We start from the raw sequence: 22,975 nt of genomic DNA on the forward strand, positions 1-22,975 counted from the left end.
GTGTATGGTAGATGTCGAAACGCCACATCACGGATTTACTGTCTGCTTTTGAAAATCGGAATGATTGATATTTCCGTGAGAGGGACTGAGCAAAAGGCGTGGTGGGCAAAATAATAGCGAACTTCAACTTTGCTGGAGGACATTCATTCGATCCGATATACCGTGCAAAGTCGTGAACATTGACTTACGCGGTTACTAACCGCGCATGTAATGCGAAAAGTTTTATAGCTAACTGCTACTGTTGAAAGTTGGTTTTATTGCATCTATCAGCGCCAGGAACGATGAAACCAGCAGCAGTTCCCATCACAAACTGTCATTTTCTAAAACGTTTTTGAAATTTTTCCATTTTATCTAACACAATAAAACGCGTCGCCCCCCTTAGGATATGTTTCCCACCACTGTCCCACCATCTTTGTCGCTGCTATCCTCAGACCATCCGTCGTGAAAGCAAACAACTTTGTCCAACTGTCTGTCAGGTCGGTCAAAGCACACCTGGAGGAAAGAGGTGGGAAATCGCTTGAAGGTAAAAGTCGTTCACCATCATCTGTGGAACGGAAAATCGCTGAGGGTCCTTGGCGTGAAAAGTTGCTCCTTTCATTGTCCATGTGGTTTCCCCCGCAGCTGCCAGTTTGTTTGCGGTTCACTGCGACAAGATACGACTGCACGTGTGAGTGGAGTTCTGGTGCGGTGGAGTAAAGTTTCTGTAATTTAATGGAGAATTTCTGACAATTTTCAAGCTACCCTGTTGCTATTGCCAAATCTGCTGCTGTTAGCTTGTTAAGTTCTTGGAAAATCCAACCGAAGAACATCCTCCGCCTGAGATGTCAAACATAGACAACAAATTTACACGAAATGAACAATGAACTCCTGTTGACACAATGCCATCGTCAGACAACGAGTAGGAGAAAGCAACTCAACAGAATCACGTGCTGAGAACGAAATTAATTTCGGTTTGATATCCATCTACTACCTACTACCAACCTCCTACCATCCTGCGAAGCAGCAAGAGTAACGCACTCTACACCATCAGCAGCCGAGAACGTGGTGCTGATTAATGTTTCACAAACTAGAGAACGCGAGGGGCAGATTCGGATGCCACGCTGGGAATTGTGCACGTTAGCTTTGAAGTTGTTCTCCTAACGAGTCGGGAGGTACGTGAGCAAGCGATACCGTACCTATATGCCTTGTATATGGGCAGCGAACGTGTCCGTCCGGAAGGTGGCAAACAATCTTCGTCGTCGTCGTCGTCGACGTCGCACATAGTTGAAGAAACTCTTTGTTCGACGGTAATTGGGGAATAGTTACTTTGTCGTCAAATCAAGAAGTTGGTCCTTAAGCTGAAATGCTTTTTTGATGGTGAGGAGTGCGAAAATGTTTAGATAAAAAGCATGACATTTCATCAATCATTGCCTATTTTATCAATAAACCCACAGGGAAAAATGTTTACCAACAGATTGGTTGCTTATGCTACTTCTTCCCTGGTGCCATCTTAATATCTTACAGCTTCCCACAAACCACCAGAGACGTTTTTTCGCCACGTAAAAAAAAAAAATGTTCATGGCATGCAAGGAAACCATCCATCACCATTGCATTCCGCAACCAGTTGACTGGTTTCGGAAATCTGTTGACAGGTAGTTTATCAGATGGCCCCACCACCTCTGTTCACACACAAAGGGACGGATCTGCCTTTGAAAACAATGATTCAATTATGCAAGTGAAATTCAATAATTTCCCATCTGCGCGACCTCTAAACCTTCATCAATCTTTACTAGATTCAGACTCACATTTTGGTTCTCAATCTTAAACTTGAGAGTGGCCTATAATAATTCTATCACTTTTTTTATCAAAATGAAGCTCCCTATCCGACACCAATCTATCACGCTGCCGAAGATTACCCCAAAGTGATACGCCAAATTGTGTTTCCGCTTCTTTGCCGTTACGTAATTAAGTGGCACTTCATTAACAGTGAAGACGTCAACAACGCTTCCTTCCGCTGCCAATGTCATGGAGCCTAATTTAATTAACATCAATATCATCCCCCCATCCGTTTCCCATCTTGTGGCTTCTTGTTGACAGTAAAATTGCGAAAATATTTCCCACCACACCGACGACGGACGACGACGGACGACGACGACGACGACGACGCTGGAATCGTGGGATGACAGAGTCTGTTTTCTTTTCCAGGAATACAGAATACAAACAATCGGATTTCTTATTCTTCTTACCTGCAGTGCGTAGGCTTTCTTCCACGACATGATCTGCTCCGACTGGTTCCGACAGCGAGTCCTCAGCTCGTTGATAATGAGATGCGCATTTTTCATGTCCTTGGGCTCTTCCTGTTTTCGGGGGTGGGGAGAAGGAAAACAGAAAACAAACCGTGAAAATGAAGAGATCTCTCAACTGATTAGAGGAGTATTTCGACAAAGGGTTAATTTATTCACGGAGCAGCACCAGGAAAAGTTAAATATGCGCTCCATTAGAGCTGAAATGGAGCTGCACAATGTGAAATGGTTAAATCCTACCGGGGGTTCGTTCCATGTCAGTCTGCACAGTACATTGTATGAATAGGAAAATCAAATGCGTTTGTTAAGAAATGTTGAATATAACGGAGGATTGTTTTTTTTTCTTTATTCTTATCTGAGGTCGCACTAGATTTGATGTGCCCAAATACAACATAAGTCCACCTCCCATATAAATGCACCTTATTTGTTCCTAATCCAACACCACAAAACTGAGAATGGCTCTAATGCTGGCGTATAAATAAGGAAGATAGGGTCCATATATAAACATCTTCTGTTCTTAAATTTTTCGTAGAACAATGCGTCACACGATGACAAGGTTGACATAGAATATAATATAAAGCGGTATCACTGCTTTGTGTTTACATGGTTGAAATTTTCATTCAGTTCGGATTCCCGCTCGCTGTCTCGAGTTTTTTGTTTCGTTCTTCGTTTTTTTCGTTTCGCGCCGTGGAACGAGGGTTACCAAAACTACAGATAAATCTGTATTTCTACAGATTTTTCAGAGATTTTAAAACCAACATTCTGTATTCACAGATTACAGATTTTTAGGGTTTAAATAGATTACATATAAAATATAAAATATGATCGAACCTTAAGAAAATAAAACTTGAGATGTTTAAAACCAAAACATTATTTAAACTTATTTTACCATCACCAACTTATATATCTAAGCATGTTTTATTTTTGCGGGATTAAAAAAGAGAATGAAAACTGTCAAAGGTATTCTTTTTTGCCAAACCATAAGTAATTTATGATACATATATGTTTATCTATTTTGTTGTTTCTATCAGAAAAATGGCTGAATCACTTTTCAAAGGAATTTTTTTAAATTATCAACACAGATATCATCACATATTTTCTGGACAATAACTAAGATGAAAAGATTTTTTTGGGCAAAAACACAGAGTTACTTTTGGCAACTCTGCGTGGAAGTGCCGTCATCTTCACACGCTCTGGCAAGTTTGGTTCAACTTGCCAAAAACCGGCGTACTAGCGCATCAGCAGTAGGAGGTCCTACGAAGAAGGACCGAACGCAGACCGGATGACCGTCAATGAACGACGCTGAAAACTGTGTGCTGCAAAGCAACCAGTTCTCAGTGCTCGAGGAAGACAAGGGAGGTGGTAGTGACGCCGTTGCCATCACAAAAATGGAGCGGATTCCCCCACTCTTCACTTCAATGAAGGATGTTGACCAGCTTAGGACTGTGTTGACAGATCACAACCTACAGCCTCGGTTTAAGCTCTGCAGTGTCGGAACAAAAATTATGTGATCCAGCCTGGAGGAGTACAAGGCTATCGGAAGTTTCCTGAAGGACAACAAGGTGGATTTTTACAATCATCCCGAACCTAGCACCGCTTCCCCTCAACAATTAACGAGCCCTTAGCACCCCCGCTGGGTATCAGCCCAGCATCGCCTCACTGCTGCAGCGGCTCAGCCGAACCAAGGTCCCTCCACTGCCCCTGGTTTATCGTATGCCAGTGCTGTGTCAGGTGAGTCCGTCGACGATTCCCTATTTACCTCGGAGGAACTTGTGACACTTGTGGCAGAGGTCATCATCATCCTGCGCACCTGCCAGACCAGATCTGAACAGCTTCATGCTACCCTGTCCCTTGTCACTAAGTATGGACTGTGAAGTTATAAAGATTACAAATTGGAACGCTTGCTCGCTGAAGAACAAGCATATCGAACTACTTGACTTCCTTAACGCCAAGGAGATCGACATTGCCATCATCACCGAAACCCATCTAAGGCCGAAAGTCAACATCTACCTATTGGATTTTCGGTTATTGAGACTCGACAGAACCAGTGCAAGACGAGGGGGAGTAGCCGTTGCTGCGAGGCGTAACATCAACTGCCACCTGCTGCTGTACTTTCAACTCAAAATTATCGAAGCCATCGGGGTTGAAGTTGGCACATCGCTTGGCCCCATCACCATCATTGCGGCTTACTGCCCCAAACAAGTCAACAACAGGGACGGGTCGGCAGCGAACCTTCGACGAGATATCATCAAGCTGACTCGGCGGCGGCAAAAATACATCATCGCTGGCGACCTGAATGCCAAACGCAATCAAAACGGCACCATCCTGAACAACGATCTGCAGGAAACGCAGTACAACATCTTAAGTCCGGACACTCCCACTCGGTTGAGTAGGTCCGGTGCTCACGCCACCATCGATATCTACATCAGCAACATTTCGCAACCTGTCGTGTATCAGGAACTCAGCTCGGACCACTATCCGGTGGTGGCTGAAGTGAGTTCCTCAATCAACAAGTTCCAAGCATCACGGCGAAACTACCATCGAGTAGAATGGTCGCAGTTACAACACTGCATTGACACCAGTATCGACTATGACGTCCACCCGGAAACGACCGACGACATCGACCGGTGTCATCATCTTTCCACATTCTAAATCTCCGAGACTTGTTCCGTCGGAAAATAATAAGATCTGCCTGAACGGCACAGTGGCGGAATGGTCGAAAGAGGTAGTCTATCTTGGCTTAACACTAGACAGCAAGCTGATTTTCAGGGAGCACGTTGATAAAACTAAAACCAAGTGTAACATCCTGATAAGATCCCTGTATTCACTCATCAACAGGAGGTCTACCCTGTCCCTGAAAAATAAGCTTGCTGTCTACAAACAAATCATCCTTCCCGTAACAGAATACGGGATGCCAATCTGGGAGAGTTGCGCCAAATGCCATCACCTCAAATTCCAAAGGTCCCAGAAAGGTTCGGAGACACCTGTCTGAGATCAACTCATCAGATCCTACGTGATCTAGCACGTTAGTTTAAGTTATACTCGTAGTTAGGTAGGTTATCACTTTTTTCAATTCAACCATAACACCCCTCTCCCCCAAGGGGTATTCTGTAGACTGCACGTTGTTGGCGACGTACCACTCCATGGCCTTTTTACCGTAATGGCAAGATGCCAAATCCGGCCAAAACAGTACGGAACAACCGTGTTTCTTCAGGAAAGGCAGCAGACGTTTATTCAAACACTCTTTCACGTAAATTTCTTGGTTGACAGTCCCGGAAGCTATAAAAATGCTGCTTTTCAAGCCACAGGTACAGATGGCTTGCCAAACCAGATATTTCTTTGCGAACTTTGACAGTTTCATGTGCTTGAAAACATCTGCTACCTTCCCCCTCCCTTTTGCTCCTGTCCCGGAAGCTGCTTGTAGTCGGCTTTGACGTAGGTTTCGTCGTCCATTACCACGCAGTCAAACTTCGTCAGCATCGTCGTGTACAGCCTCCGGGATCGCGCTTTGGCCGTCGTATTTTGTTTATCATCGCGATTTGGAGTCACTACCTTCTTGTAAGTCGATAGTCCGGCTCGTTTTTTGGCTCGATGCACGGTTGTAGACGATACACCCAGCTTATTTGCGGCATCTCGGAGAGAGAGGTTAGGGTTTCGCTTGAAACTACCTGCAACTCTCTTTGTCGTCTCAGCGGCTTCCGGTTTTCGATTTCCCCCCGATCTAGACTTCCTGGCTGTCGACAAACGTTCCCCAAACACTTTAATTACATTTGTAACGGTTGATTTGGCAACTTTTAGCGATTTTGCCAACTTTGCGTGCGAGTAGCTCGGATTTTCGCGATGCGCGAGCAAAATTTTGATACGCTGCTCTTCTTGCTTGGACGGCATTTTGACAACTGAAGAGTGAATTCCAAAATCAAAATAGGAGCAACATTCTACACACACACACCTTCAAAATGAGGGGTGTTCAGGTTTTTTAAATGCAAAATTGAAAGAAATACGTCAAGTTGATATTGACCAAATTTTGACCGTATAACCCTTTAGTAGGAAAACGTGAATACGTAAATTAGAATAACAAATTAAACAAAGATGAAGAGCCTAATAGACTAATCAATTAAAATTGTACAATTGCCGATACTGTTGGTGCCCTTATGCCTTTTTGGGGGATACACCTCTAAAGAAATTCTACAGGGTATTTGAGGGATGTCCATAATTTCGAAAGAATTTATGTTTTGGAGGAAACCCTAACAAATAATTCACCATGTCGCGCAGAATATGCCTGCTTACGTACTAACCCCAGATGGTCATAGGATCCGAACCCAACGCAAATTGTATAGGAAAATAGAATTGCAGAATCCAGTTCCAATTGCAGCATTGATAAATGGTGTCAACAAGAACCCGGTCCACAACGATCCTGCCATTCTGTAGAAGCATCAGCAACCGCAGTAGTTACTCTCCCGTAGAACCACTTGATACGATTGATGGTCCACCAATAATGTTTGCCGTACAGTTCATTCTATGGACTGAAATATCTTGGAGATTCGATTGACTGTGGAGGCTGGTGGAGTTAATGGATCGCATATTAGCAACATTTAAAAGGATTCTGCATACAGAATTGTAAAGGGAACCACACCGGAGGTAACGGAGCCAATCTGAATTGGAAGCCAATTCCGCACACTACCAATAAATCATGTAAATTTACATGTCCTGAGCAGGCATGGAAAATCATTTGCATTCATTTCGTGCATTCATTTACATTCATTTGCTCTAACTTTTTTCATCAACAGCATTCCGCAAAATGATGTATAGATCTTTTGTAGGTTTTTTTTATTATCTACAACTTTTGTCAACAAGTTAAATTCGTATCTTTGATGCATGACGAACCAGAGCGAACAGATACCACTACTGTTTTTCAATGAATGTATTTTACATTCACTGAAAAACAGTAACAAGTTCTGAACGCTCTAGTTTGTGATGAATAAGAGATACAGATTTGAGTTATGAGCAAAAGTTGTAGCTAATAACAAAACTTACAAAAGATCTATACATCATTTTGCAAAATACTGTTGATGAAAAAAGTTAGAGGCAAATGAATGTAAATGATTTTCCATGCCTGGTCCTGAGACCGACTCGTGCAAGCGGCCCAAATGACATAAGAAACAGTTGAAATAGACGAGAAAATAAATTCAATCAATCGTACTTTTCGTCGAGTTGTGTATGTTTCGGTTTGGGAACACCTAATTTTACATGACATGCTAGTTAACGTTCCATAATCTACGTCAATGATGGATTGCGTCTCGTGTAAAAATAGTTATTTTTAAGTTTGTGGCGAGACCCAGCAAGGATGACAAATATGAAGGAACAACAAGCAGAGACAAAGAAGAGGTAGTAATTAACCAACCAGTATCAAGATCTTGGACCAGTATTTGGATGCTGTTGGAAATTAGTCGATGGAAAATGTTGATGAATGGATTAAAAGTAAGAGGTTGAGAGCCATGAGAAAGAAGAAGAGCAATACTAGCAAATTTTAAATTCGTTAATGAACAATCTTAGTGGTTTGTGCCTCCTGTTTATTTATAAGGGTGCTCATAAGTTCAATGTCATGGATGCAGTCGTTTGACTATCTGACCAAAAAATTTATAGCTCAGTTAAACGAATTCAATACCTTACAGCGACTGCTGACATTAGGAAGGCTCGACTGAAGGTGTATTGCTGCTTCTATTTACTATCGCCTTCCTGATTTCTAGGTTGTATCACATCTTCCACTCGCCATTTGAGTACTTATGATACAGGATTCGGCGCACGTCTACCAGAATGACGCCCGGTACAGAACTTTCTTCTCATAGCTGGACCGTGGAAGGGCTGAACTTCGAGGTTCAACGGTCAGTGTATACTGGCTAACAGTTCCAGTAGTAGCCGACAATCTAGCGTATGTTAATCTTCTCATTCGTTTGGCATCGTTGAACCAAGAGGAATGAATGTTCTACAACAACAACAACAACAACAACAACAACAACAACAACAACAACAAATAGACTCACATGCGTGTTATTTGATGGTCGTTTTACTTATAAACAGGCCAGGTACAGCGATTACCCACGTATATACAATTCAATATGCACACAAATAGCTCGTTTTACCATCCGTGAGAACTTGACAATGTAAACACAAAATCTCAAAAGTCATAACTGCAGGGTTGCCAAACTCATGGAATACTGAGACCGACAGCTTGATTGCCACGCTTCGGCACGTTGCGTGCTGGACACAGCTTACAGCACAGATAAAGTATTTTGCACAGATTGAGATGTGCAGAGTTGAGTATCCCTTGAATATTATCTAATGTCTCCCAGTTGGGCGCAGAAGGACTTCTTAGGAAGTCGGATAAAACTTTGTGAAGGAGTCGGATGAGTCTTCCAGGGGAAATCAACTGAATCTTTTGCGGAAAATAGACAACAAATCCGGTTACGTCAGAAGACACTACCAGAGGAAGACAGTAGAATTTCTGAATTAAGTTTGATCAAAATTGCCAGGAAACCCGGAAAGAAATAACCATGCAATTACCTTAAAATAAAATATGTATAGTCACAACAAAATCTTTTGCCATCAATAGACATTATTATATAGCCATTCCATAGCAAAACGATATAGCGGTTCTCAGAATTTCGTAACATTTGGTAGTTTTGTTCCTTATCGAAAAATATTAGACCCGTAATTTTTATTTTCTCATTAGGGTGGCCGTTTACATGTCAGGGTAGTCTAAAAACTCGACAATACACAATGTATCAAAAAATCAGCGATGTTTTTTCTTCGTTTTTGAGTTACCGAAAAAAGGGGTATCTTTGATAATGCGGGTAACTTTGATAGTATAATGTAAAGACTAAACTTACTCGCTACGCTTTTTCCAAATTAGAAACATTGGTTCCATATTGTAGCTTAGGGTTTTTCCGTTGATATCGTATATAGTTTTTATATAGTATGTGTTACATATTTTACAAACATATTAAAAGACAATTTTCGTGTTTTTCGCCTGTTTGAGAAAGCACTCAAACCATCACTTATGAAAAGTATTTCCGATATAGCCATCACAAAATTCAATGTTGTACTCTTATTGCTTATGATGTCTTCTGATTATATACTCATTCAAAGTTTCATATTTAAAGATCTAAATTGTTAGAGTTTCACCCTTTTTTTCTACATTCATCGAGCATTATCAAAGTAACCCCAAATCAAAAAACTGAAGTTCGGTCACAAAACTAAAAAAAAAGTGCAAATGCTTTAATTTCCGTTAAACATATTAGTAACGAATTGATTCTTGAATCCTCAGTACTTGTTTTAAAAATTTAAAATTTGAAAAACATTCATTGCTGTAAAAATTATGTAGAATATAGTTTAAAAAACTATCAATGTTACCCCGTTTTACGGTACGATTTTTTGAAATTATCATGTTTAGAAATTGGTAGTCTAGGATCAGAAATTGAAATAAGTAAGTAATGTAACCATGTTACATTCGATATGTATCAATGGAGACGCAGGGTAATCTAGTCGTATTGGGCGAAATTTCTAAACATGATAATTTCAAAAAAACGTAACTCAAAAACAAAGAAAAATACATCGCTGATTTTTTTATATGTTGTGTAGAAAAGCCTAAATTTTCAAAGAAAAATATAAAAAACGTTTTACGCCCATTGTCTACAAACCATGAAAACCATAAAAAAAATAACAAATACAATCGAAGTTTTTCTATACACAATTCCAATTTTTAAAACTTTTTGAAATGTAATGATTTAAAAAAAAAATCATTTTTGGAAGAAAAAGAAAGAAAAAAAAATCGTTTTTTTGGACCACCCTAACATGGAAATGGTCACCCTAATGATAAAATAAAAAAAAAATAATGGTCTAGTATTTATTGATAAGGAACAAAACTACCAATTGTTACGAAATTCTGAGAACCACTATATCGTTTTGCTATGGAATGGCTGTATATGCGTATCACACAAGTGAATTTAAAATATTGTTGTTAGAATAGATCCACAATACATCCATACAATATGAATGTTAAACAATAGAAGAGCAATATAATTAATGGTAAATGGCTCAAATTTGTTCAGGAAAAAAGTTTGTTCAAGAAAAGTGATTGTTTGTATAGTTGAGATACATAACAACTCCCTTGTTCTATTGTAGAATTCCTTTACCGTAGATTGTATTGAGGAAACTTTAAATTCTAGGAATATTTTATCGTTGTGGACAATTCTTCAATGCATGAAGTGTAAATATTTACATAATTGACAAATATAAGGTAATTATGACATTTTGATCTTTGAAAACAACGCGAGACAAAATGCGTCAGGATCTGTCATGATTACCTGAGTTTTGTCAAAAAAAAACGTTAATATTTACGCTGTGTGCATTGAAGAATACGATTTACTGTAAATACAATAATTTCTATTGCACAGCAAAATATTAATTTTGATATCACATCAAAGTGGATGCACTTCAATCGTGTCGAAAATATGGCATATTGGCAAGTAATATGCCAAAATGGACAAAATTATCATTAATACAGTGCACGAACTGACATTAGGCTGCTTTTGTTTATTTTTGAGGCCATGAAAATTACATGAGATTTTCGAAAGGATGGAAATGCATCCTCCTCTTGGATGTAATATTAAAATTTATTTTTTGCGTTTGTATTGGACTGATGCAAAATTTGAAATTTTAGCTCCACAGTACTCAAACGGTCCCAAATTGGGCCCTGATTAGTCTTCCAAAATTTGAAGTCATTTAGTAAGAAACTGACTTGGCACAAACCATTTGAAGTTTATATGGGAATTACTATGGAGAAACCATAATTTCGATTCATTTGTATCTCAAAATTCACCAGTTCACTCTACTTTAGCTGAGCTTCTTGAACATTTTCACAGCTACAATTTTGTTGAAGACCAGTTTTCGATCAAATGTAAGGAACACAAGTTATTAATGATTCAAGTCACTGATGTCTTATGATTATGCTCAATCATCTGTTCAGCAGGCAACATTGGTGTTTATGGCGCGTAGAATAGAGGACAAAAACCATGGCTACTATGTTACACTGCAGAATACAGTGTTGCCCACAATACAGTTGCTTAATCTTGCCATAAGATTATCAATCTCTTAAACAATTTATAACTATTTAATTTGACGTTTGGCTGAAAAAAAAATGCAAAGTTGTAGCTGATAAAAGTTCCCATAAGAATAGCGATAGAACTTGTTAACAGACAATGAACAAAAAGTTTTGTTTTCGCATAGTAACTTCCATATAAACTTCAAATGGTTTGTGCCATCAGTTTCAGTCAAATGAGTTTAAACTTTTGGAGGCTATTCAGGACCCGATTTGAAACCGTTTGTACACTGTGAAGCGAAAATATCAAATTTTGCATCAGTCTAGTGTGTATGGTTACAAAACATTTCATTGTATCACTATGGTAATTTTTTACGGGATGCCAGATGCGTCCGTGGCCAGTGACCATTTTCATCTTTCTTCTTCCCAAGAAAAATAAAACCCTTCTCCTCGGAATCGTGGCCATACCTCACCAATCTGAAGTGCAATTCTGACATGAAACGGCCCTCCGAAAGTCCACACTTGTAACACCCGAAATTGTTGAATAAAATTTTCAGTGAACCCACCTCCTCATTATCACAATCGCTGTGCTGTTCGTTCGCCTCGTTTTTCACCGTGGTCGTTGGCATTGCGGATGAAGTATTCCTCGCTGTGACCCCTTGTCGTCCGTGCAGTAAATACACTCTCACACACTCGCACACACACACACACGCTCAGCGAGCGAAGGAGCTTTCACTCACGGCGTCGCTTTTTGTTAGATTTTTCTTGTGGCCGCCGGATTGTAATACGGTTCAAAACACTTCCAACTTCTCCGGATCCAACGCCCACCTCAACACGACGGACGGATAGAGATCATTCACGCTTCACTGCTTTCGGGCAGCACTGATGGTAGGATATTCCTTCCACTGCTGCAGTAGTAGTGCATGCTTGCCACCGCTTTCCGACGGATCCATCCGGGTTGATTGCGCCGACTGTACCACCACTTCAAACAATTCTGAAACGGGAAAGGTGAAGGAAACATTTTTCATTAGGAAAATCTGTTGCTTCGGCTTTTTGTTTGGTATGCACGGCCGTTGAATCTGACTCACATTTGAGGTCCGTTTACTCAATGTCACTCAAATGTGATATTTGAGTAAAATTTTACTCAGTCTGTGAGTGACGAACATTTTTGCGAATTTGAGTAAACGGAACTCAATGATGAGTCAGACTCAACGGCCGTTCAATGCTATGTGATTCGCACGACGGAAGAAAATGCAAACAAACACCGGTTGCCTCCCTTTTTTGCTGTTGGAAAATCGACGGCAATATGGGCCTGCTGGGGGGTATATTTTCGGTACACCACACTCAGCAGTGAAATACCTGTTGAATATTTGATCCCCATATTGTGGGGCGACGACGAGGGTGTATTTTCTGTTTTCGGGCGAAAACTCGAATATTCACAGTTTTCTCACACACGCCCCCCAGTCGTCGCCGTTTCTCTGGAGAATGGGAAAATGGTGGGATATTTGCATCACCAGCTCTTTGAAGTTGCGCAGGTTTTTGATTGTTAGAATTGTTCGATGATGACTGGGGAAAGTATAAAGGAGCAGATTCATGAGGGATCCTTCCCGGAAATGTTACCAACATTCGCACAGCGTGTTTGTTCCACTCGTAGTTCCGATGAACGGATGAAAGATATCGGTCTGACATGGGTGGCGAGTTAGGCGAGGCATTAGCTGCGTTGTTCAACAGTGTTTACATTGAAACAATCGCTAATACACAGCAAAAAATAAAACAAGAAAACTATAAGGGATAGCCCAATGGGATTCTACGAACAGTTGACGTAGGACTACGTTCACATATGTTAACTATTTTGAACGAACGTTATTTAAAATTCCCGATATTATTATGACATCCGTGAATTTCTTCCGAAGTGTAATAATTGGTCAGTGTCCATCCGTTTTATACTAATAAGATTCTTTTTCAGTTCATGTGTAATTATTCTTGTGTTAGAAAATATTCCAAACTAACTCTTTCTTTGAAAATTTAAATTTGAAATTTGACGTTGTTGTAAAAGGATACTGTGAAAACCCAGTTCAAAAGGGAAGCATCCTACTGCCACTACTGTGTCGTCGGTGGCTATAAAATAAAGCATACGGTTGATCAAGAATTAGAAACTTACAGCAGACAACAAGGTAAACAAGGGGCGATGGTACGAAAAGTACCTACGTAATAAACCTTTTGGTTTGCAATTCCGGTATTTTCCTTGCAAACACCAAATCGATGCATGTGCCACCCAATGTAGTCGGCAACTTTGTCGGCAGTCTGATACGAGATCGAGTTGCAGAAAATTCTTCATAAATTGGACGTCCGATGTTCTCAGCTTTTGAAACGTCTTCGTTGAAATCCCCCGCAGGTTCCAGGAATTTCATTCATGCCAAGTTTAGTAGAACTCCTAAACCATCTCTTTTGAAGTTAGTTATTGGCCCTGAAAAGGGCCGTTTCAGATAGGGAAAATGAACGAGGCTTAACCTTCGAAACCATACAGGGTGCGCTTCAGAGCGTACGCTTGGCGTCTTCAGAGTAGGTAACAACGTCACGAATGACGGTTTCCAGCAACACCTTCAGCACACCTCGGGTTTCCTCGTAGATCAGACCGGAGATACGCATTATCACGACGAGCCTGACGACAGTCTTTGGAAATACCGTGTAAGTTATCATGCAACACCTTGCGATGACGCTTGGCTCCTCCTTCGCCGAGTCCTTTGCCTCCCTTGCCACGCCCAGGCAATTTTTATGCTGTTTAAGCTGCCTTCGGGTACGGTTGACAAGAAATGGATGCGAACTAAGCACAATGGTTCGTACCAAGCAGACCGCTCGTAAGTCCACCGAAGGAAAGGCTCCTCCTGAAATCGCCCAGGACTTTCAAGACCGATCTGCGCTTCCAGAGCTCGGCCGTTGCAGGAATCCAGCAAGGCCATCTGGTCGGTCTGTTCGAAGATACCAATCTGTGCGCCATCCACGTCAAGAGTGTCACAATTATGCCAAAGGACATTCAGCAGCACGTCGTATGGTGAACGCTCTTAATTTCTCAGTCGAAATCTAAAAAAACCTTTTCAGAGCGAATAAAAGATTCCACAAGAGAGTGGGGAAGGCAATCTCTTTTGTGATCACCATGACTTCACTTACCTATTTCGCACTATTTCAAGCTGAACATTGCATTAGGTCCTAAGTAACATTGATCGATTCTCTTCGTCGACTTTTTCTTTCGTTACTAACTTGAGCACTTGTTGTGTTTGTCGTATTATATGCTAGATAAAAGCTTCTTTTGTCGATCGGTGTGCTGAAAATACCTGGGAATGTCTTTACATGGCCGTGGCGTTACAAAGAGAAAGTCGATGAAGATAATCTGTCAATGTTACTTAGGACCTAATGCAATGTTCTGCTTGATTTCTGCTATTCTCTTCTATCATCCACAACAACAATGGTATCAATGAATGTTGGCCGTCGAGTTAACGTTATTCGACCTTCTTAGTTGCTCCTCCGTAAATGATCAGAACTAATCAACTTGCACAGTGTGGTTGTTACTAGAGACCGAGAATTCCTCAACATGTCCACGGCTGTCTCGGGAAGGATAGTTGTGTTAGTGAGGTAGTTTATTTTTAAATCAGGATTCATGTGGTAAGTGATGCGATCGGTTAAAGCTGAATTTGTTTTTATTTAAATCTAGTGGGGATAGGCTAAGGCAAAGTGAAAAATTGCAAGGATGGAGGCGGGCCTGGAATTGAACCCCGACCTTCTGCAGTAAGCAGAAACGGTAACCACTGAGCTACCGAGCCTCGTCTAAATGCTACATCGACATGTTCCGTGTTTCGTGTTGGGAAAGCAGCATAAGCATGTACGTAATTGGTCGATTTATTAGTTTATTCGACGCTTTTGGACAATGCTGGACATTTTCCACTGTTTCAATAGTTTTTTGTTTAAAATCAACAGCATTGCTATCGATGCGTAGAAATATTGCTGATCGATTGGTGATACAAATTGTGAAATTGGACCAGGGGTAGCTGAGTTATTAACGTTTAAAATCTTTCACAATTTTGTTTCATGTTCCATTTTCGGTTTCCACAAAGTGTACCCCCATATAGAAATCACAGACGTAGTCCTACGTCAAAATATGGTCACATCAAAGAGGATGCACTTCAACCACGTCGAAAATGTGGTGTTATTTTAGTTGGCAGGAAGGAACAAATTTGGCATTCGGGCAGCGAATGTATTGAAATTGGAGATGGTCAATCAGATCCGGATCCGGTGAATGATCCTGATTCCAGATCATCTACTCACAAGAGTTGTTTTTCTTTGTTCTCCGATCAGATTTGTCATGCTGATTACTCATGGTTACTCTATGAGTAACCAGCTTCAAAAACTGATTATTAATATTAATTTTGTTTTTTTTTTTTATAAATATACACTGGGCGTAGAAATATCGTTTCTCAAATAAAAGCTGCGCTCCAAAATATATAAATTAATTGTTGGCCACTTATCCAAATTATTATGCGCTTATATGAGCAAAATTGAGCTGATTACATACATCATGAGTAATGATCTAGATGCAATCTTCTCCTTTAAATGTGGAAAAACAAACGTTTGAAAAAAATCCGCTTTCAAATGTTCTAGGAAAAATTGGATGCACGCACCCAGCAGGTACAAAATGTTTGGTTTTAATTCACCCACCCTATGAATGCTCATGCATTCCTATGAAGACATCTCCAAATTCATTAAGAAACTTATGAATGCAAATTTTAAATAGGCGCTCTTATGGCGCTAAGTCGTGGATAAAACGCGATTAATCTAGATTAAATTTTAATACCCCATTCGGTAGGCACTAAGCCATGATAAAACATAGAAAGCACGCAGCCATTCTCTCTCGAATTGTAAAGAATGTCAAGATGTGAGTGTATTCAGCTATGCAGGCGGACGAAAATTACTAGACCAACAATTGAAATAAGCGTAACAACCAAACATAAGCAACAACTTTAAACGCTTATTTCTAGAGAATCAAAACACACCTACGCAAACTAACAATGCCATTCGATGAAGGAAGTATATTCTTTCAGATACCGGTGTTATATTGCGTTTGGTTGTTCCACCTATATCAATTGTTGGTCTAGATATACTGCTCAGGAAGCCCTTTTTGAAACTAACAAAAATCCTTAAAAATGAGCCAAGTCACCCATCTGATAACCTCTGAAGAGAAGGTTGATGCTATAGGTCAGCACTTCGTCAGCTCTCATAATCTCGAACTGAACATGGCAAGTCCATATGATACTGCGGTTGCTGAAAATGCAGCCAACCTCCATCAAATTCCCAACAATTTTCCAGTGGAATCCGATATTACGGCTGACGAACTGTTGGCCGATATCAAATTATCTAAAAACATGAAGGCCTCAGGTTTCGACCAAATTCTGAATCTGGAACTCAAACACTTGAGTTCAGAATTCTTCAACCAACTTAGACTTGGCTACTTCCCATCGTGCTGGAAGTCAGCTAAAGTCATCCCCATCCGGAAGCCTGGGAAAGATCCATCCTCTCCTTCAAGTTACCGACCCATCAACCTTCTCTCGGGGTTATCTAAGCTGTTCGGAAGGGCAGTCTACCACAGACTCCTGGCATTTGCCGATGAAAATAACTTGTTACTCGAGGAACAGTTTGGCTTCCGTAAAGGTCACTCGACTGTTATCCAGTTGACTCGAATGTCAAACATTCTCAGACGGAACAAGAATCTAAAACATCTGCCATGACATTGTTGGACGTTGAAAAAGCGTTCGACAATGCCTGATACGCTGGCCTGGTCTACAAATTGCAGCTATACGGTATTTCAATCTTCCTTATGAAGATCGTAGCGATACCTTCAACATCACTCCCTGATGGTGGATCGTTGTCCCTGTTCGCATATGACACATCTATCATCTATAAGGGTAGGTTCATCGGAGCTCTGACCACCAAACTGCAGAGAGGACTTGATATGCTGTCTGATTATTTCAATAGCTGGAAGATCCGTATAAACGTGGTGAAGATGCAGGTCATCATCTTTCCTCATTCCAAATCTCCCAGACTTGTTCCGTCGGAGAATAATAAGATCAACATAGTGGTACCAAAGAGGTTGTGTACCTCGGACTAACACTAGACAGCAAGCTTCTTTTCAGGAAGCATATTGACAAAACTAGCACCAAGTGCAACATCTTGATAAGATCACTGTATCCGCCTTATCCCTGAAAAATATGCTTCTTGTCTGTAGACAACTAATCCTACCTATTATTGAGTATGGTATGCCAATCTGGGAGAGTTGTTCCAAATGCCATCACCTTAAACTGCAAAGGATCCAGAACAAGATCCTTAGAATGATCCTAAACAATCCACTGCGGACTTGAAATTCTAAGATCCACCTCCTGGTAGGAATTTAGACATTAGAAGAACGGAGAGTATTCATCCTGGAAAGGTTCAGAGACACCTGTCTGAGATCAGATCAACAAATCACACGTGATCTAGCACGTTAGCACAGAACAGAAGTGAAGCTTCGGATCAGAAAGTGGCCCCACTTGTCATTTGCAAACACTAGCGCACCTAGCGGTAGAAGGTATCTTCTACCTACAGTTAAGATAGGCAGCATGCTATGATAGTGTGAGTGCGCTAAGAAGGCTGGTCTGTGACGTTAGGTTAAGTCATATTCGTAGTTAGGTAGGTTATCAAATTTTTCAATTAAAACATAACACCTCCCCCAAGGAGTATTCTGTTAACAAGTTGAAAAAGTCAAATATTAATTTAGAATATCTAATGAAACAAAGATAAAGAGCCAGGTAGGCTAATCAATTCTAATGTTAAATCAATGTACAATTATAATCAACAGAAATAAACGTAATTTTACTGCTACTTTAGGATCTGACCAACGACGTTGGAAGCCATTTTCGAAGACCTACTTGTATTTTGTACAACGAAGGCAGTGCACTTTGAAGAAGAACATACCCAATGCATTCCAGGACGATGGGCTATCCAAGAAACATATAGCTCTGGAGTGACGGTCCGGCAGGCGTGATGAACTTTGACTTTAACGCTCAAAACATCTCAGGTGAGTGTGACTATTGTCGGCAGCCTCTTTGAACTGCGTGTTAACCAGCTGTTCTATTATTGGCAACTCGAAACCAGACATAACTGGATTGCTAAGCCGTACAAATTTAATCAGATTGAAACTGAAATACTACCAGAGCAAAGTCAGAAAAATGATAAAAATATCAAAATGATATCAAATTATGTTTTTGAAATCATATTGATAACATATTTTGATGCACTATTTGTTTAATTTCGATTCTCTTCGTCAACTTTCTCTTTTGTTAATAACGTGAGCATATAACCGTTTCTTGTTGTGTTTGTCATATTAGATGCTAGATAAAACCTTCTTTTATCGATCTGTTTGCTGAAAATATCTGAGAATGTCTTTACATGGCCGTGGAGATACAAAGAGAAAGTCGACGAAGAGAATCTGTCATTGTTACTTAGGACCTAATGCAATGTTCAGCTTGAATTGTGATTTTTACAGTTATATTTTACAACATTTATTGATTAGTGGCGCCGGTGGTGTAGTGGTAAGCGTGATTGCCTCTCACCCCAGCAGGCCTGGGTTCAATCCCAGTCAGTGCCGTCGGGATGTTCTGAGGCATAATATCTCTGATCACGCCTTTCTTCGGAAGGGAAGTAAAGCCGTTGGGTCCCCGGTTCATGAGTTGATGGGTCGATAGGTAGGGTCCAGGTGTGGGAGCTGCCTTCCTGGCGTCGGTAGCATTGGTGCTCAGCATCAAGGAAAAAAAAAACATTTGTTGATATTAATCTACCTCCGAATTTAATTTACTAACTGACATAAGATAGATATCGATAGAACTGATTGAAATAAGCTTTGTTTTTTTTTAATAAATGAAAACTTATTGATACCATTCTTTGAATTTGAATCTTTATATCAACCAATAGATTTCAAAAAATTCAGATTTCTAAATTTTACATCATGATATCAAAATAATAACTAATTTAGTTTTTTTTCCTACTATAGATTTAATAACATATTGATTACTTATTTTGTTTAGAATAGCATGCTGTGCTTGTGAACGAACGTCACGTTTATTTGTGCTGCTCGAGTAATTTTTTTGTTGAGGATATTCTAGACTTTGGCTCTACAACTATAAGTCAAGCAAATAGAGATCTGAAGTTTGTACAGTGTAAATCTGAACCATGAAGTCTGAGCAGTGATACTCAAATTGGCTGGTTCCACATTTCTTTAGTGGTTCGTCTTCTTAAGGATTGTATTGCAATGGCTGCTGCTGAGCCCCGGACAGCGTGTATTTTTACAAGTGGCTTTGAAACCAAGGTGGAACCTCAAACGAACTCATGACTTCCCGATATTATGATATTGTGTGGCGGATCGCTGAACCTATCAAAGGAGAGCTTTACTCGGGGAATTTCAGACAGATGAACCGGAAATGGTATATTTTGGTTCCTGTCAAGAAGTGGACCATCTACAATTGGGATTGCTATGCTGAAAAGTGGCACAGCGGCTTGTTGTAGACTTGGTGAGATCGATCTTTTTTATCGTTTTTTGTCAGTTTTTACTTTGTTTCCGTGAATCCATGATTGTGGGTTGTGCCTACGGTTTGAGAAGGAGTAGACAGTGAATGTGATCGAACGTGACGTTTTTTTGTGGATGTTTTTTTTTTATCAATAATCGGTTGCTGATCTGGTCACAACCAGGCCCAGGAGACTATTTCTAGATTGTCAGCAAGTTCATTAAGACAAAAGAAGTCCTGCGAGAGCTGCATCTCATTGTATCTAGTTCTACCTCCCTGTTATTTCCCGCTAAGAAGCTGTTCCGAAGACAAGTAGAACCTCCATGAGGCGTCCCATCATTCATCCCATCATTCGTCCCATCATTAGTTCCATCATTCGTCTCAGCGTTGAGTCGCAGCGCTGAATCTGACAATTGGCCACACACTTAGAAATAACTAATTTTACACGTGACGGAATCAATCTTTGACATAAAGTATGAGAAGGTAACACAAATGTCATGTAAAATTAAGGACTCCGAGACTGAAAAGTTCGATACTCGACGAAAACTACGTTTGATTGAATTGAATTTCGCGTCTGTTATGACTCAATTTTATGTCAAATTTGACGCTTGTATATGTCAGTCTCAGAGCATCTAAATTTACATCAATTTTCTAAGTGTGCATGAAAAGGCTTGCCAATGCACATACACTTAGACAAATGAATGTTAATTTAGGTGTTCTGAGAGCAACATATACGAGCCTCAATTTTGCCATAAATTTGAGTCATAACAGACGCGAAATATAGCTCAATCTAACGATCTTTTCGTCGAGCAACGAAGTCTTCAGTCTCGGGGTACGTAGTATTACATGACATGCTTGTTTACGTCTAATTTTTTATGTCCAAGATGGATTCCGTCACGTGTAAAATTAGTAATATCTAAGTGTGCATCAAAAATCGACTACATACATCCGAACATTTTTTTTCTCTCAAATCGAGGGAAGACATTTCGCTCAAATACATAAACCGGACTAGTCCATCTTCGTCAAGCTTCGTCTACAATTTGAACTTTTACATCAACACATGTCAAGCTACCTTTTGGTTCAATTTGCTAAACTTGGTAAGTTCGTTCCATTTTGTAAATTTTTATCTTTTCAAACCAGTAACGTTGGGGGATCACCTTTTTGTGGTGCGTTACTGGTATAAGATCTACCACCGAACCCTAGTTGTGACAACTTCAAACTACGGAATCAGGATTTTCCAGTAATCAAAGGATCACTTTTTGGCCCTTGTTACTTTTTATAACTTGATAATAGGGACAAGACTCGGGTAGTGGCCACCGCCGTTATGCATTTCTATATTGTATATTTCAAATAAAAAATATTGCTTACGTTCATAGAGTTTACATAATCCTTTTCCCTTTGCCCTTCTCCTATTCCTTTCCCTCTTCTCTTTTCAGAAAGCGAGTAATGGCGCTATAGCCATTAGCTATAAAAAGGCTAGGACAAGAGTTAGTGCTCATGTTCCAACCGTCAGAGGAAAATGGAGCATCACTTAACCTTTCTAGCTTTGATGCTTCCAACGATCAACCAATCATATAATTACCAAAATCGGAACGTACGGTACGAGATGTCCACGTTTCTTCCATTCATTGGATTCTGAAGCATCGTGTTAAAATCTTCGTTTTAAACAAGCCCGATGTTTTCTGAATCATCTTGACCCTTAAATGCTGCACAGTAGGCCTGGCCGTTTTGATATGTGTGACACATCTTCGATGTGAAACATATATCAAATAGACAAGAAAAATTATGGAGCTATATCCATCATTTTCCAGGATGCTTTCAAGAACTGGTTGTGTTGGTGTTTGTTTGTTTATTAATTTATTTGATAAGGCTCAACCGAATTAACTTTACAGAGCCGAGGATTCTTGGTCACTATACAATACATCTTAAAACTATAGTCAAAAGGTACAACACAATAAACACTTTATCTTCCGCTATCCAAAAAGCCTCCTCCATCAGAATTGGAGCCGTTTCCAGTGGTTTCATTGTATGACAGTTACGCCAACGATGGTCAGAGCGCTTCCATTGCAGCAACGGACGCAAAACGTGGTCAACACTCGCACAGTCATCACGAAACGGTTGCTTTCCAAAGTCGACGTCACATCGACCGAAAGAACTGCTGATGAAGAACAATGAGGAGGACCACACAATGGTTGCTGCCGAGAAAACAGACGATCGCGCAGCACACATCGAGAGTGGCCTGCTTTTGTCGACAGCCGAGTGAACACTCAACTGTGTTGGTGTTAGATTAGATTAGATTAGATATTGATTACTTATTTTGTTTACTATCAACGAAATTACTTATATCAAAACGCATACATAGATTTGTTATCAAGAAAACATGATTTTTTAACTTTTTATCTTCCATACACCATTTAGATCTAATTTTTGTTATGATTACTGTTAACTCGACCACACGGTAGGTAAACTATGTTATCACGAACGCTTATATCAAAATATCAAATTTAGGTTTCATTTTCTTTTCATTCTCTGCACGGGTAATGCATCGTTTAAATATGTGTAGTGAAGTGTTTTGGTGATAACATCCCGAGCGAGAACCAATAAAGGGTGATACGGTCAAAATTTGGTCAATATCAACTTGACGTATTTCTTTCAATATTGCATTTAAAAAACCTGAACACCCCTCATTTTGAAGGTGTGTGTGTGTAGAATGTTGCTCCTATTTTGATTTTGGAATTCACTCTTCAGTTGTCAAAATGCCGTCCAAGCAAGAAGAGCAGCGTATCAAAATTTTGCTCGCGCATCGCGAAAATCCGAGCTACTCGCACGCAAAGTTGGCAAAATCGCTAAAAGTTGCCAAATCAACCGTTACAAATGTAATTAAAGTGTTTGGGGAACGTTTGTCGACAGCCAGGAAGTCTGGATCGGGGGGAAATCGAAAACCGGAAGCCGCTGAGACGACAAAGAGAGTTGCCGGTAGTTTCAAGCGAAACCCTAACCTCTCTCTCCGA

General features: G+C 40.2%; 1 protein-coding gene across 2 annotated transcripts in view; it reads right to left on the minus strand.

The window, feature by feature from the left end:
- Nucleotides 1–22,975, minus strand: part of LOC135700728 (uncharacterized) — a 310,244-nt gene that overhangs the window by 23,420 nt on the left and 263,849 nt on the right. For both annotated transcript variants that reach the window (XM_065221344.1, XM_065221353.1), the window contains exons 4-5: nt 11,946–12,373; nt 2,226–2,336 (exon numbers count right to left, since the gene is read on the minus strand). In XM_065221344.1, the coding sequence (XP_065077416.1) occupies nt 2,226–2,336; nt 11,946–12,008 (174 nt within the window). In that variant the 5' untranslated portion in view covers nt 12,009–12,373. The remainder of the gene's footprint in view (nt 1–2,225; nt 2,337–11,945; nt 12,374–22,975) is intronic.

This window comes from Ochlerotatus camptorhynchus, unplaced genomic scaffold (assembly GCF_037179485.1).
Source record: "Ochlerotatus camptorhynchus isolate MF236.1 unplaced genomic scaffold, CSIRO-AGI_Acam_v1.1 ptg000012l, whole genome shotgun sequence".
Classification (NCBI taxonomy): domain Eukaryota; kingdom Metazoa; phylum Arthropoda; class Insecta; order Diptera; family Culicidae; genus Ochlerotatus; species Ochlerotatus camptorhynchus.